At 45.7% G+C, this 13,480-nt stretch overlaps 1 protein-coding gene across 1 annotated transcript in view; it reads left to right on the top strand.

The window, feature by feature from the left end:
- PTCH1 (patched 1) overlaps positions 1-13,480 on the top strand; it is a 105,314-nt gene that overhangs the window by 21,209 nt on the left and 70,625 nt on the right. The window contains 3 exon segments of the mRNA XM_029617582.1: positions 8,152-8,341; positions 10,048-10,117; positions 10,288-10,379. Coding sequence (XP_029473442.1) covers positions 8,152-8,341; positions 10,048-10,117; positions 10,288-10,379 — 352 coding nt within the window.

The following is a 13,480-nucleotide window of genomic DNA, read 5'->3' as shown; positions in this document are numbered from 1 at the left end:
CAGAACTGTGCCCAAGGGATGCATCATGTCCTTTTAGAAATTAAAAAGGATCAATGCAGGGTATTTTTGTCCCTTCAAGGAGCCTCTTGAATCTTGAAAAGGAAAAAAAAAAAAAAAAAAGCTCACAAGGAAGGCTGTAAACTAAATATTTCATGTTTGAGGATTATATAAATGTATATGCATATATTTATTTTTGCTAGGAGAAGCGGTGTTGACAGAATATAGCTCGCACCAGGCTGACCTGGCAATGAAACTTCCTCACGGCCACAGGGGGTCCTTATGAATCAACCTCTAATCCAGCTAATCCTGATTGTAACAAAATCATGAAAGTGGCCCCCGGTGATGTGTTTCCCTGCATGGATGCAGGAAAGGAGCGGTATTGGGAATTATTCTGTGCAGCGTGCAACGATGTCCTCTCTCTTCCCCCCCTCCCCCCCCCCCCCTGCGAGGCCTGCGTGAAGCCGGGGACCTGCCCTTTGTGTCCTGGCTCCCTTTCCCCTACCTCCCATGTGGCTTGGAGTGGGAAGTCTGCGAGTACAGGGCAGAGGAAGTGATGCATGGAGGCCAAGGTGGATGTCCGCTCCTGGGAAGCCGCAAGCAGAGAGCCAGAGTGAATGCCATACGAACTCCTCATCCCGTCCAACGGGACAGTTTTTTTTAGCAAGGAGCCTCTGCTAATTTTATTTAATGAATATCTAGCTTGTGCGTCAGTTCAGATTATGTTTTTATCCTTATTCTTTGGTGCCTAGCATCACAATTTTGAGTTGGATTTTAAAAGGCCAAGGGGAGGGGAAGGGAAAAAAAATCAAAACCTTAGCAAGAAAAGGTTAATGAGTTTTAGCCAGGCATGGTGTTTGTAGCCAGGGGAAAGGGATCAAAGTAGAGAGGGAGCTTTTAAAGGCCATCCCCCTCCTGTTTTGGGTTGTGTGCTAGGGTCTTACTGAGCAGTGCTGCAGAGCCTGTGTGTGTGTGCTGTGGGCACCCCTGGAAGGCTGAAAAATAGCCTGCGCTGACAGCTGCAGCCCTGCGTGCGGGCTGGAAAGCTGGTGGCCGTGTAAGGAAGTGGTGGGATGGCGGGAACTGTGACAGGGAGCAGGTTCGGTGCTGACCTGACCTGCCCGTGTCCAGCAGTGAGAAGCAGGTCTGCGGCACTGCAGAGCCATTCAGAGGCAGCCTCTGCTGAGGCAGCAACAGATGGCACAGCAAAGCAGCTGGCCGGGAACCTCTGAAAGAAACTGGGACCCTTTCACAATATATATATATATATATATATTTTTTATTTTTTTTTCTTCTTCTTTTTATTGTGTCCAGATTTAAAAACCAAAAAAACTTAATTCTGCCAATTTTCGGAAACAAAGTATGCGCTCAAATGTCCTGCTTTGACCATCCATCCTTGGATTCACTTTGCCTGTTTGCTTATTATTATTATTGTTGGGGGGGGGGGGGGAGAGAAACGGGGTGTGTGCAGAGTTTTGTTGGAACAGGCGAGCGGGCTTCAAAGCATGGTTTTGTGACAGGAGAGGGGAAAGTATCGGTGGTTTGTAGAAAAGAACCGTGAGGGGTCTGAAAGAAGAAAAAAAAAAAAGTGGGTGTGAAGGAAGCTGTTTTGGAAGCAGGTTTAGCCAGTGACGTTCACTGCTCAGCAGATTTGACAGCAAGAAGAGCTTCTAACAGGACATCCCTGTACACTTGAGAGCTGGCCGGCATAGCTGGCAAGCGAACTCCCTCCCAGCATCCGTGCTGCCGGCTGAGTGAGAGGTGCAGTGCTTTCATCTTCTCCTTGCTCTGTGCTGTACCTGAGTTTGTTTGTTTGGGGTTTTTTTTTTCTTTTTTTGTAAATTTTAAATTTTAAACTAGTTAACTGGAGAGGATGTGGGCTGGAAGCCGCTGTGTGATCACCACAGAGGACCCAAAGGGTCCATTTTGCATGCATCTTTGATCATACGAACGGCCCCCCCTTGTTTTAAAATAGCCTTGAGCTCTAAAGTAGCTATTGTCAGTCTGTTGAAGGAGTGGCCATCTCTGGTCCTCGAGAGCCACAAAGAGGCCTGCGTTTCTTGATAGCCACAATGAGTTATGTGTGAGAGAGATTTGCATTCGCTGGCTCCATTTTATGCAGATCCTCTCTCATGCACATTCATTGTGAAATCCAGGCCTGTTTGTGGCTCTTCATGACCGGAGTTGGCAACCCCTAATTTTCTGTATCCTTTGTGGGTGACTTAAAAGGTCTCCTTAGGCTGCGGCGAAAGGCCTGAAGCTGCTTAGTGTGTCCACAAGCCAAGTAACAGCCTCGCAAGCAGAAGAAAATCCAACGTGAGTGATACTGAAAAGTTTGCATGGGAGGGTTAGACATGAATTATAGAATAATTAAGAAGTGTTCTTGCTGGACTCTGCACATCCAGTATGGATGCTCTGAAACATCTTGAAAGTGAAGCTCTTAATGTCTCTGGCAACATGGGTGCACCTGCCCCTACTTGTTTCTGTGATTTTTTTTTTTTTGCCACAAAGGTCTGCTCGTATAGCAGGAGTCGAGACTTATTCCTAAAATTGCTGCGTCCAAGGGCAATCCTACCTCTTTAAACAGTATCTGCTTTCTGTGTGTGTGTTCGGTACCGGGCCAGGAGGCGAGATGGGTGTGGACCGACGAATGTGGGGTATCCCAAAGGTGGTGCTGTACGCTGCAGTGTGGGAGGCCTGGTTTGTATTCCCAAGCTGGTACTCACCAGGCTGGCAGGGATTTGGGTGCTGCAGAGATGGCAACCATAGCCCCTAGAGAGGGAGGGAATTGCAGTGACTCCTGTGGGTGGGATTCAGGGTGCACCTGGACGCGCTGCTGAAGAGAGCCATGGTGTGTGGCCTCCCCCTCCCCTCCCCTCCCCTCCCCCCCAACCACCACCACTACCACTGAGGACAGTTTCTGTGATGAAGTGGGTTTTAGAGGTGGGGGGGAATTAAGTAGAAACGATTCCTTGCTGCTGCAAATGAAGGGCCCTGGCAGAGCTGCACCTTTATTTATTTATTTTGATTTGTAGTCTTCCTTTCAGACACTTCAAAGCAGATTACACTCAGGTACTGTAGGTATTTCCCTGTCCCCAGAGGGCTCACAGTCTAGGGGCCTCATTTACCAAGCATTTTTTCCATAGAGACAGAATGGGATAAAAAACCTTAGTAAATCATGCCCTAAGCTTATATTTGAGTCTGTTTTGGAGCCTCTTCCACTCCATATAATCTTTATGGTGCCCCTACAGGTATAAATCCTCTGAACTCTTTCCCTTGCAGTCCCTGTCTACTTCAGGTGCTGACTTCCTGTCTCCACCTTATTCATCTTTTCTGCCTTCTGCTTTAGCTTCTGTAGGGGGCAAACTTCTCTGTCTCGTTAAACTCAAAATACCATATCTGTTACAGCTTTACAAAAGTTTGATCTAAAGGGGAGGACATAGCAGATCCAGATCTAAAATTACAGCGAGGGGTCAAGGGTGAAATAGGCACAAAGACTGCTGACTTTTCAAATTGTTTTAATGGCTGGACTGAATTTTTACTCTGTTCCTAACAGAGCGGAGTGTGAAAGCATGCTCAAGGCCGTAAGAACATACAGTGTGCCATGTTGGGTCAGATCATAGATCATTGAGCCCAGCATCCTCTCTCTCTCTCTGTGCAACAGTGGCCAGTCGGAGTCACTAGGAAGTACCTGGTCAATCCCAAAGAGTAGGTCATTCTCACTCCCAGGGTTAGCTGGTGGCTTTCCCAGGTCTACCTAGCTAATAATGGTTTATGGACTCTTCCCCCAGGAACTTGTCCAAACCCCTTTTAAACGCAGCTCTACTAGATGCCTTGATCATGGCCAACAACACATTCTACAGCTTGATTGTGTGGTGAGTGGGGGGGGATGTTCTCCAGTTTGTTTTAAATCTGCTACCTGTTAGTTTCATGGAGTATCCTTGAGTCTCAGGGAAGAGTTATTTACCATTTCCAATAGTACTATCTACCTGTTCCACTCTACTAGTGGTTTTCTAAACCTCTGTCATATCCCCTCTGTCATGTTCAAGCCCTAACCTGTTTAGCCTTTCCTCATAGGGGGCTGTTTCATCTTCTTTATCATTTTCTCTGCACTTTTTCCAAGTTCTGCTATATCTCTTTTGAGTTGGGTGCCTGGAATTGCACACAGTGCTCGAGGTGCAGTGTGTATATAGACATTAAGATAGTCACAGTTTTATTCTCCATTCTTTTCTGAATAATTCCTAACCTTGCTTTTTCAGTCACTGATTTATACTGAGCCAGGGATTTCAAGGTATTGTTCATGGTAACACAGATCCTCTTCCTGGGTGGTGATTCCGTGTACCTACAGTTAGGATTTACTTTTCCCTATGTGGATCACTTTTTGCCCTTGCCCACATTAAATTTCATCTGCCATTAAGAAGCCCGTTCCCCAGACTGGCAAGATCCTTCTTGCAGTTCTTCACAGACCGTGTAGTTCAGATTGTGAAAAATGGGAGAGGGGGGAGGCCTGCGGTTGGAGAAACTAGGCATCAATAAGCGGGAACTGCTCCCGGTCTTATTGTGTGAAGCACACATGAAAAGACAGTTTGTATATAATCTCAGATCGTATGCTGCTCTTTGTCATCCTTGAAGGCACATAGCCCTTGAGCTTCATGGCAGGTCTCCACATGGTTGGAATAGGAACCATTAACAATTTTGACCAGTGCATATTTTTTTTTTTAATTTAATATATTTTTTTTTTAATGAAGGACTTGGGATAACTGTTTTAAGGTGGATAGCGTCAGTATTGGGTGTAGGTGGTGCCATTTCTCAAGGGCAGCAAACCTGTTTTGTTTTGGGTTTTTTTTTGGGGGGGTGATTATGATATGCAAATCTGGGTTTGGTGGGTTGTTTTTTTTTTTTATGATAAAATTTATGGAACTCTCATGAATATTCATTGTAGCAATCTTCAAAAGCAAGATCTGTTTGTGGCCTTATGAGGACTGGATTTGTCCGTGCCTCCAACGGGTAAAGAATGGGTGTGAGGTAATGATACCAGACAGGACACATGCATTGAAACGCTGATGCTTTTCTTCTTTTATCGTTTCTGTTTTCAGAGCTGGGCTATGCCCTTTGGCTGTCTAAGGGCCTGGTGCACTATAAATGGTTCTTCCCATTTTGTCTCTCTGGGTGGGGAGGGAGGGGAGAGCAGATGCCTTGTACACAGGCCCCTTCAATGTGGATGGCCTTTAGTGTGGATGTGTGTGGGTGAGACATTCACTTCTTGAATAGTTAGTACCTCATGCTGTAGTTTTCGATCCCATGGCCTGGGCCCCCATACAGCCCCCCTCCCTCCCCAAACCATATTATCCATTTTCCAGAGATAAAGGAAAGTGACTCGCTCCCATTTTGGAACATCATTCTGGTGCTGTGCCGTGTGTGTGTGTGTGTGCCTAACACAGTTCTGACGGGGTCTTGGTTGGAAGCAGGCATTTCTGTTGACAGTAAACACAGTTGGTCATTTTGGGCAGCGTTAGAAGAGTTGGGTTTTTGTTTTCTTCTGTCTGTGATGCAAAGGATAGTTAAACTTCTGGTGTGTTTCTTTATAGTCATTTGAAGGATTGGGCTGAGCATGGAATGCAGGAAGGCTTTGAGACTTGTTGTCAGTAGGTTGGGAATCCGATGCGGACATTTTGGGGAGAGAACTTTTAGAAGAAACCACCCCGGTAGCCTTTCAGCCCCTGCAAGTGTACGTGTGGTTTTGGTCCATGCTTTAGATTGTGCATGCTCTAGTGAGGGGGCGCGCCTTATAGTGATCCCAGGGTAACATTTGGCGCGTGCAGGGTCTGAAGAGTGCTGCTTCATCCTCCGGTGCCCCAGCGGTTGTTCCAGTGAGAAAAGAAGGTACTGCTGAGGGGGGAAAGCTGCTGGGTCACCGGCAGCCTGTGTGTGGTCATCCGGGCCTGCTGCTGCCAGAGATGGGGGGCACCGCTGCCTGCTTCTGTTGCCCTGTAAGTAGTTAGTGAATCGGATTCTTTTATTCAGTTTAATTTATACTAAGAAAGTCTTTTTTTTTTTTTTTTTTTTAAATTACTGTTTCATCTTCCTCCCAAATAAAAAAAGCAGAATTGGTCTTTCTCCCCCCCCCCCCCCCCCCCCATGTTTGCTAAACAAAGCGACTGTTTCTCAGTGCAAGGAGGGCTTGGGAGGGAGAGTATGGTCCTCCCTGAGGCACAGCTGCCTGCAGCCTTAAGCAGTCTCCAAGCCACAAACTTTGCTTTCCCCTTCTTATTAGATTTTGGATTTCTTGACTCCACATGTTATCTGTCCTGTCATGACCTGCGTTCTGGGAGCAATGACCCCAGGAGGTTTGTTAATTATTTACCTGTTTTAAGTCTCTCTAATGAAAACTCTGCATAATAGAGAGTTGACTGTTTTCTGAATATAATTATTGCTGTTGTCTGGGGGATTAACATTGTGGACTCTTGTGCCAAGGTGGCTAGTATTTAGGTGCGTGCATGCACTGGGCCAGAGTGGGCCTGCAGGCGTGGGTATCAATGGATTATTGTTGCTTCTTAACTACGGAGGGCTTTTCCAAAGGGATCAGTTACTTTGTCAAGTCAGCTGAGGTGCTTTTTTATTTGCTGACATGGAGGGGAGAAAGGAAATTTTGATTGCCTGTAATGCAGCGAGCACAGACTGTACACCTCAGGAAAGGACATGGAGGAAAGAGAGAGAGAGTGTAAAAAAAAAAAAAGCAGGTAGAAGGAAGTGTGTCTGAGTTAAGGGTGGAGATGATTTGATCCCTGGGATCCAAGGTTCTGGGGCTCCGCTCATGCTTTTTAATCCTGTGCAGGGGGTGTCATTTGTGCATCATCCTCCATCAGGCTGTTCCTTTAACTTTTATCAAGATGTTGACCTCTCCATCATTTGTTTCTAATTCAAAGCAAAAGTATCCTTTCTACCCAGGCCAGATTAGTTTGGGCAGTAAAATTTGAGGCCATTTATCTTGACTCCTGCTGTGCAGTCAAATTTCCTTATGCAAGTATAAAGGACTTATTGCACAGAAATAGTTGATCTGTTAGCAGGTTTGTCCCCCTCGCCCTGCAAATATTTTTTTTGTAAATGGGAGCATTAGTTGTGGGGGATATTCCCAATTATAATGTGGACAAAATTGTTTCTAATAGTTATTCAGCTAATTGATAACATACAGACACACAGCCTCTCTCTCTCTCTCTCACACACACACACACACACACACACACACACACACACAGCCTGGCTCACACACACACACAGAGAGCCTCTCTCTCTCTCTCTCTCTCTCTCACTCACTCACACACACACACAGCCTGCCTCACACACACATACAGCCACACAGCCTGCCTCACACACACACAGCCTCTCTCTCTCTCACACACACACACATAGCCTGCCACACACACACAGCCACACAGCCTGGCTCACACACACAGAGAGCCTCCCTCTCTCTCTCTCTCTCTCACTCACACACACATACAGCCTGCCTCACACACACATACAGCCACACAGCCTGCCTCACACACACACACACAGCCTCTCTCTCTCTCTCACACACACACACAGCCTGCCTCACACACACACATACAGCCACACAGCCTGCCTCACACACACACAGCCTCTCTCTCTCTCTCACACACACACACACCCTGCCTCAGACATACACTCACAGAGCCTCTATCTCTCATACACACACAGAGCCTCTCGCACTCTCTCTCTCTCTCTCATACACACACACACACACACATGACAATAGTCTGTGCATTTTATAGAGGATACTTGTAGATTAGGAGAGGCTGCTAATTGATATTGATTGAACCACTTTCAGTGCTAGCATTCTTAACCTATGACACCCACCCCATGGGATTGCTCAATTATTCGTAAACCAGCAAGGGGGTGAAACTGAAAGTGTTGCGAAAAATGTCTTTTATTGGCACTGATCTGTTCCATTTCATAATCTACTTGAATGTATTTCTTATGAATTACAGCATTGGGTTTAGAAGCATTTTCTCGTATCCGACTATGGTGCATTGATGATGGTGGCTGCTTTAGCGAGTGGCCGGAGAGCCCTTTTGAGAGAACAACTTGCCACTGATGAAATCTTTTTTTTTTTTTAATATATTGTTTGTTTCCTAGTTGGCGGACGAGTGAGCCAGGAGTTAAATTACACACGCCAGAAGATTGGAGAGGAGGCCATGTTTAACCCCCAGCTCATGATTCAGACGCCACGGGAAGATGGTGCTAATGTTCTTACAGTGGAAGCGCTCCAGCAACACCTTCACTCCGCACTTGAAGCAAGCAGGGTGCAAGTCTACATGTACAACAAGTGAGAAGATGGGTCATCAGCCCTTGGTTGGGGGGGGGGTGTTAAAAAGCGGGCTCTTCCTTAAAAACAAAAGCCCCGCCTCCCTATTGACTGCTTTATCCTAAGGAAAAATATTGAGGCGGCTGATGGGAAGCCAAGGCAGGATGGTTTTGCTGGACTTGGTTTTGTTTTGCAGTTCACAGTGAATTATCGCGGTGCATTGAGGCCCTTGGTGTCCAGTTTAGAAGTTTGTGTGCTATAGCCACGTTTATGGAGAGAACACATAGGAAGTTGGAAGGAGCAGGGATTGCTGATTGTTGCTGACTTTTCTCCCTTCTAAGGAGCCAGCTGCCTCTTCGCTTGCTGGAACTGAATTTTGGCTTTATTGTCCAATGGAAAATTGAGTTACTGAATGGTGGACAAAGCTCTACCTCCCCTTCCCTCTGAGCAACAAGTGTGCTGCATGGCTCTCCCATCTTCCCTCTCACCGGGAGGAAGCATGAGAGAGCAGCACTTTTTACCTGCTGAACCTCCTCTGCCACTGTCATGGCATGGGGAAAGCGATTGGAAGAGGCAGAGGGTACCACTGGGCGATTGTGTGTGTGTGTGTGTGTATTTTCTTGCATTCCTCACTCCCCCATCAATGCTTTTTCTTGCTCGCTCCTCTCCTTCCCCTGCTGGTGCTTTCTCAGATGTAGTTTCAGGACATTTTTATTGTCATGACAAAATCTGTACTTGCGTAGCCAAAGTAAGACATAAAATGGTTAAAAGGAGAAAAAAAAAAAAAGGAAAATACATAATAGTGCTAACAATAATTTCAAATTACAGAATGATCAATAGGATGGACAGTTGCCAGGTTCTGGTGCTGTTCTGCATGGTGCTTGGTCATGCCATACAGGGCTGGTGCCCTAACTTTATTGGCCAGTGCCCTGCAGAGAAGAGCCCTCTGCTTCCTGCTCAGTCCAGCCTCTCCCCTCCCAGGCAGCAGCCTGCAGAGATCAGGAGGGGAGGGGTGAGATTGGAGCAGATAGAACAGAGCAAGGAAAAGCTACTCTGCTCTCTAATCAAGCCCCTCCCCTCGTGTCATTTAAGATGACAGTATTAAGTACCAGCAGAAAAAAAAAAAGCCCTGGTGACAGGAATTTTTTTTGTTCCTCCTTTTCCCTCCTTCCCTATGAAAGCTTGCAAACAAAAACCTCAGAAGCGCATTGCTGTGCCATCCGGCCCCCAAGGAGGCTATGTGCAGGTTTCTGAAGCGTTTAATTGTGAAGTGCTTTGGAGTTCTGTTTGGATGACAGGTGCTATATAAATACAAAGTATTTATTTATGTTTTGGTAACAGTTTCAAATTTAAATTGAAGTTGAGCACCAAACACCCAGCTTCTAATACTCTTTGTGTGCAAGGCTTTTTTTTTTTTTTTTTCCCCTCAAAGAGGCTTTTATCTGCCCCGCTTCCTTTTGCAAGCTGAAATCTTGAAATGCGTGCATCTTTTAATTAAGGGCCCTGTGCAGCTGTGGAAATGGGGTCCGCAGGGGCTTTTGTTTCCCGGCAGCCTCTCGGCCTAGCCGGACGATGTTTACGCATGCGTGACATGACTGGAGCTTAATGGAGCCGTAAGGGTGGAACCACGTGCAATCCCCCATCCCCAACCCCCCCCCCCCCCCCCCCCCCCCCGAACCTAACTACATTGTGAGTGTGGCTGAAATGTTTGCCATTTCCTTTTGCAGACAGTGGAAATTGGAGAACTTGTGTTACAAATCAGGAGAACTGATCACAGAAGCTGGATACATGGAACAGGTATGGAGATATTTTATAAATGTGTGCATGTCTATCATTTTTCCCCACTAGTTTGGTCACGTGCATCCATCCCTGCCTGCCAAACGGAGTTTGTGTCCTTGTATTGTGCTGTGGTCCCCAACATGTTTTCTTTTTTTTTTAACATTTTTTTTTTCTTTTACCCTTTGCAGATTATAGAATCTCTTTATCCTTGTTTAATTATCACACCGTTGGATTGTTTCTGGGAAGGCGCTAAACTACAGTCAGGGATGGCGTATCTACTGTAAGTGACCTACCTTCTCTTGCCATTTCTAGGGGAAGAGGGTGCAGGTTTTAGGTTGTGCAAAAGAGGTTGCTGAGTTAGGATAGCCCTGGTTACGTTTGGTACAAGCTCCTTGAGCTTGGCCGCGAGATGCTTCAGCCTAGAGAGGTCAAAAGGATCTTTTTATTTTCTTTCTCCATTGCCTTCTGTCTGAGCTCTGGAGCTGAGGGGTTGAACCTGGTTACCCAAGCTTATTCAGCAGCGTGCTTGACACCTGAGCTAAGGTGACCGGATGGCTCTGGGTCATAAGGGACAGGCTGAGCCGGTCCTGGCTTTACATCGTGGCATCCTTGAACGTTGTAGGCCCGTTTCCTAGAGAAACTGGAAGTTCAGTTCCAGAGATGCAGTGAGGGTAAAACCAGACCTAGCGCAGCCTATCCCTTCCCACTTGGTGTGGAGGTATGCAGCACCCCCATCACGCTGAGTTTCACTGCCAGCCAGAAGATTGGGTTATTACATTATGCATTTCTACCAAGCAGATCTGACCAGAATGCAAATGCCTTGTTGGGTCAGACCAAGGTCCATCGAGCTCAGCATTTTTTCTCTGAGTGCCCATCAGATCCCCAATAGTTGATTTAATTGATTTATTTCTTGTGTTTTAACACCCAAGGATAAGCGCTGGTTTTCCCAATTCTACCTGGCTACTAACTATTTATGGACTTTTCCTTCAGGAACTTATCCAACTCTCTCTTTTGACCCCCCCACTATGTCAGTTGCCTTGACCACATCCTCCTGCAACAGATTCCATAGCTTGATTGTGCCGAGAGTGAAAAAATACTTCCTATGACTTGTTTTATTCCGCCGGTTGCTAGTTTCATGGAGCATCCCCTAGTCCTAGTTTGAAAGGGTAAATAACCATTTCCTATGTACCCATTCCACCTCACTCATGGTTTCTAAATTTCAATCATATCCTGTTGTCTTTTCCAAGCTAAAAAGCCCTAATCTGTTTAGCCTTTCTCCACAATGGAGCTTTTCCATACAATTTACAATTTTTGTCGCCCTTCTCTGAGACAGGAGGATCAGAACTGCACATAATCCTCAAGGTGTAGTCGTACCATGGATCTATACAAAGGCATTATAATATTCTCAGTTTTGTTCTCCGTTCCTTTCTAAATAATTCCTAACATTCTATTTGCCTTTGGTTTTTGTTTTGTTTTTTTTACTGCCACACACCTAGCCAAAGATTTTATGGTATTGACTCCTAACATGGGACCCAGCATCATGTACCTGTAACTGGGATTATTTTTCCCTATGTGCATTACTTTGCATTTGTCCATATAAAATTGCATCTGCCATTCCTAGTCTCACAAGGTCCTTCTGCAGTTCTTCGCAATCCACTACCATTCTTGACGCAAAACAATTTTGTGTCGTCTGCAAATCTGATCGCCTCACTCGTCATTCCTTTCTCCAGATCAGTCATGAATATGCTAAATAGCACAGGTCCCAATACAGACCCCGGGGGGGACACACGACTCCAGTAATAACCTTTCTCCATTTAGAAAACAGACCATTTAGTCCTACTCTCTGTTTCCTGTCCTACATCCAATTACCAATCCGCAAGAGGACGTTGCCTCCAATCCTATGATCTCCCAATTTCCTGAGGACTCTCTCAGGAGGGACTTTGTCGCGTGCTTTCCGAAAGATCCAAATACACTCTTATCAGTCAGCTTACCTTTGCCAGCATGTTTATTCAGACCCTCAAAAAAAAAAGTAGTAAATTGGTAAGGCCAGACTTAACCTTTGCAAGGAAGAAATATATGAATTGAAAGAAACCCAGCCTGATCCTTGGATGCGCCACCCTGGCAGATTCTGAGCTGTAGCAAGCAGCTGGCGAAGCCATGCACATTTTATTTATTTATTTACCAGTTATACACACAGGGCCAAAGAAAAAGATGCGGGATCTCGGATAAAAAGATGGTGGATGTTATCCCGGGCCTCCATGTTGGAAGTTGACCTTCTTTACTCTGCTTCTCTATATTTTTTTTTTTTTGCTTTTTTTTGCTTTTTCTGCATGTGGATTGGGGATGGGAGGGGGGCTGTGCCCCCCCCCCCCCCCCGTGGGTCGGTGGGTGTGAATTTATCCTAAGCGGCTTGTAAAATGCAGGGCTTGGCGGGGGGAGGTTTCATTTTAATTTAAAAAAAAAAATCTTCAGAATCGAGAGGGGGAAAATAAAAAAAAAAAAGAGAGAGAATAGCCTTATTTCAGTCTTTAATGCAACTTGAAAACATAATTGTATTTTCTTTTCGTCCTTTCTGTCTTTCTCACAGTTGGACGACTCTGATATGATTGATGCTGCATGGCACAAAGAGTTAATTGTTCATGTAATTGGCATGTGCAGACATTTTTGGTTAATTATGCAAGAGTTAGTGTTGTGAGTTATTGTTCCTGCCTTGGTTTTGGATGTCTCTGCGAAAGCAATTTGCAGCGACCATCTCCTAACCTGCAGCGTACAGTTTTTTTTAGATGTGGAAACGAGGGGGGTTTCTGCTTTCTGGTTGGGGAGAGTCGGGATAATGACTTAAGCCTGGTTTTAAGCAGATACAGTGTGGTTTCTACCACCAAAAAAAAAAAAAGTAGCCAAAAGCCTTTCTGGTCTGTTAGCGTCACAGATTGAAAGGGGGAGGGGGGAGGAGGGAAGCGGCTGGTGATTAATGGGGGGTTGGCCAGTGTCAGTGAGGGAGTCCTTTTGGTTGATTGCCAAGCTGCCTGAGCGCTAAGGTATTATTAGTGGTAATAAAGAGCAGATATTTTGATTGATTACATTTTCCAAAACAGTATTTAGACCTCGGCAAGTGTAATCTGACTCCCTGTGGGTTTCTCTTCCGCCCGGGCTCTTGCGCCCTCCCCCTTTCAGCTGCCTTTTACTGAAAAGGACAATGTCACACACAGGCTGTGCAGTGATCGCAATAAAGAGGTGGACAAGAGGAAAAAGAGCCTTTTTTTTTTTTTTTTTTTCCTGCCCACACTTTGTGTACATTTCCAAGATTGGGAATTTTAACTGTCCTTTGTCCGAACAGCTCGGAGGTTTGTAGGAATTACAAGATGAGCCACTTTCCGAGGG

This window comes from Rhinatrema bivittatum, chromosome 1 (assembly GCF_901001135.1).
Source record: "Rhinatrema bivittatum chromosome 1, aRhiBiv1.1, whole genome shotgun sequence".
Lineage (NCBI taxonomy): Eukaryota > Metazoa > Chordata > Amphibia > Gymnophiona > Rhinatrematidae > Rhinatrema > Rhinatrema bivittatum.
Note: the sequence above shows the minus strand (reverse complement) of the source record. Positions and strands in the feature narration are given on the sequence as shown.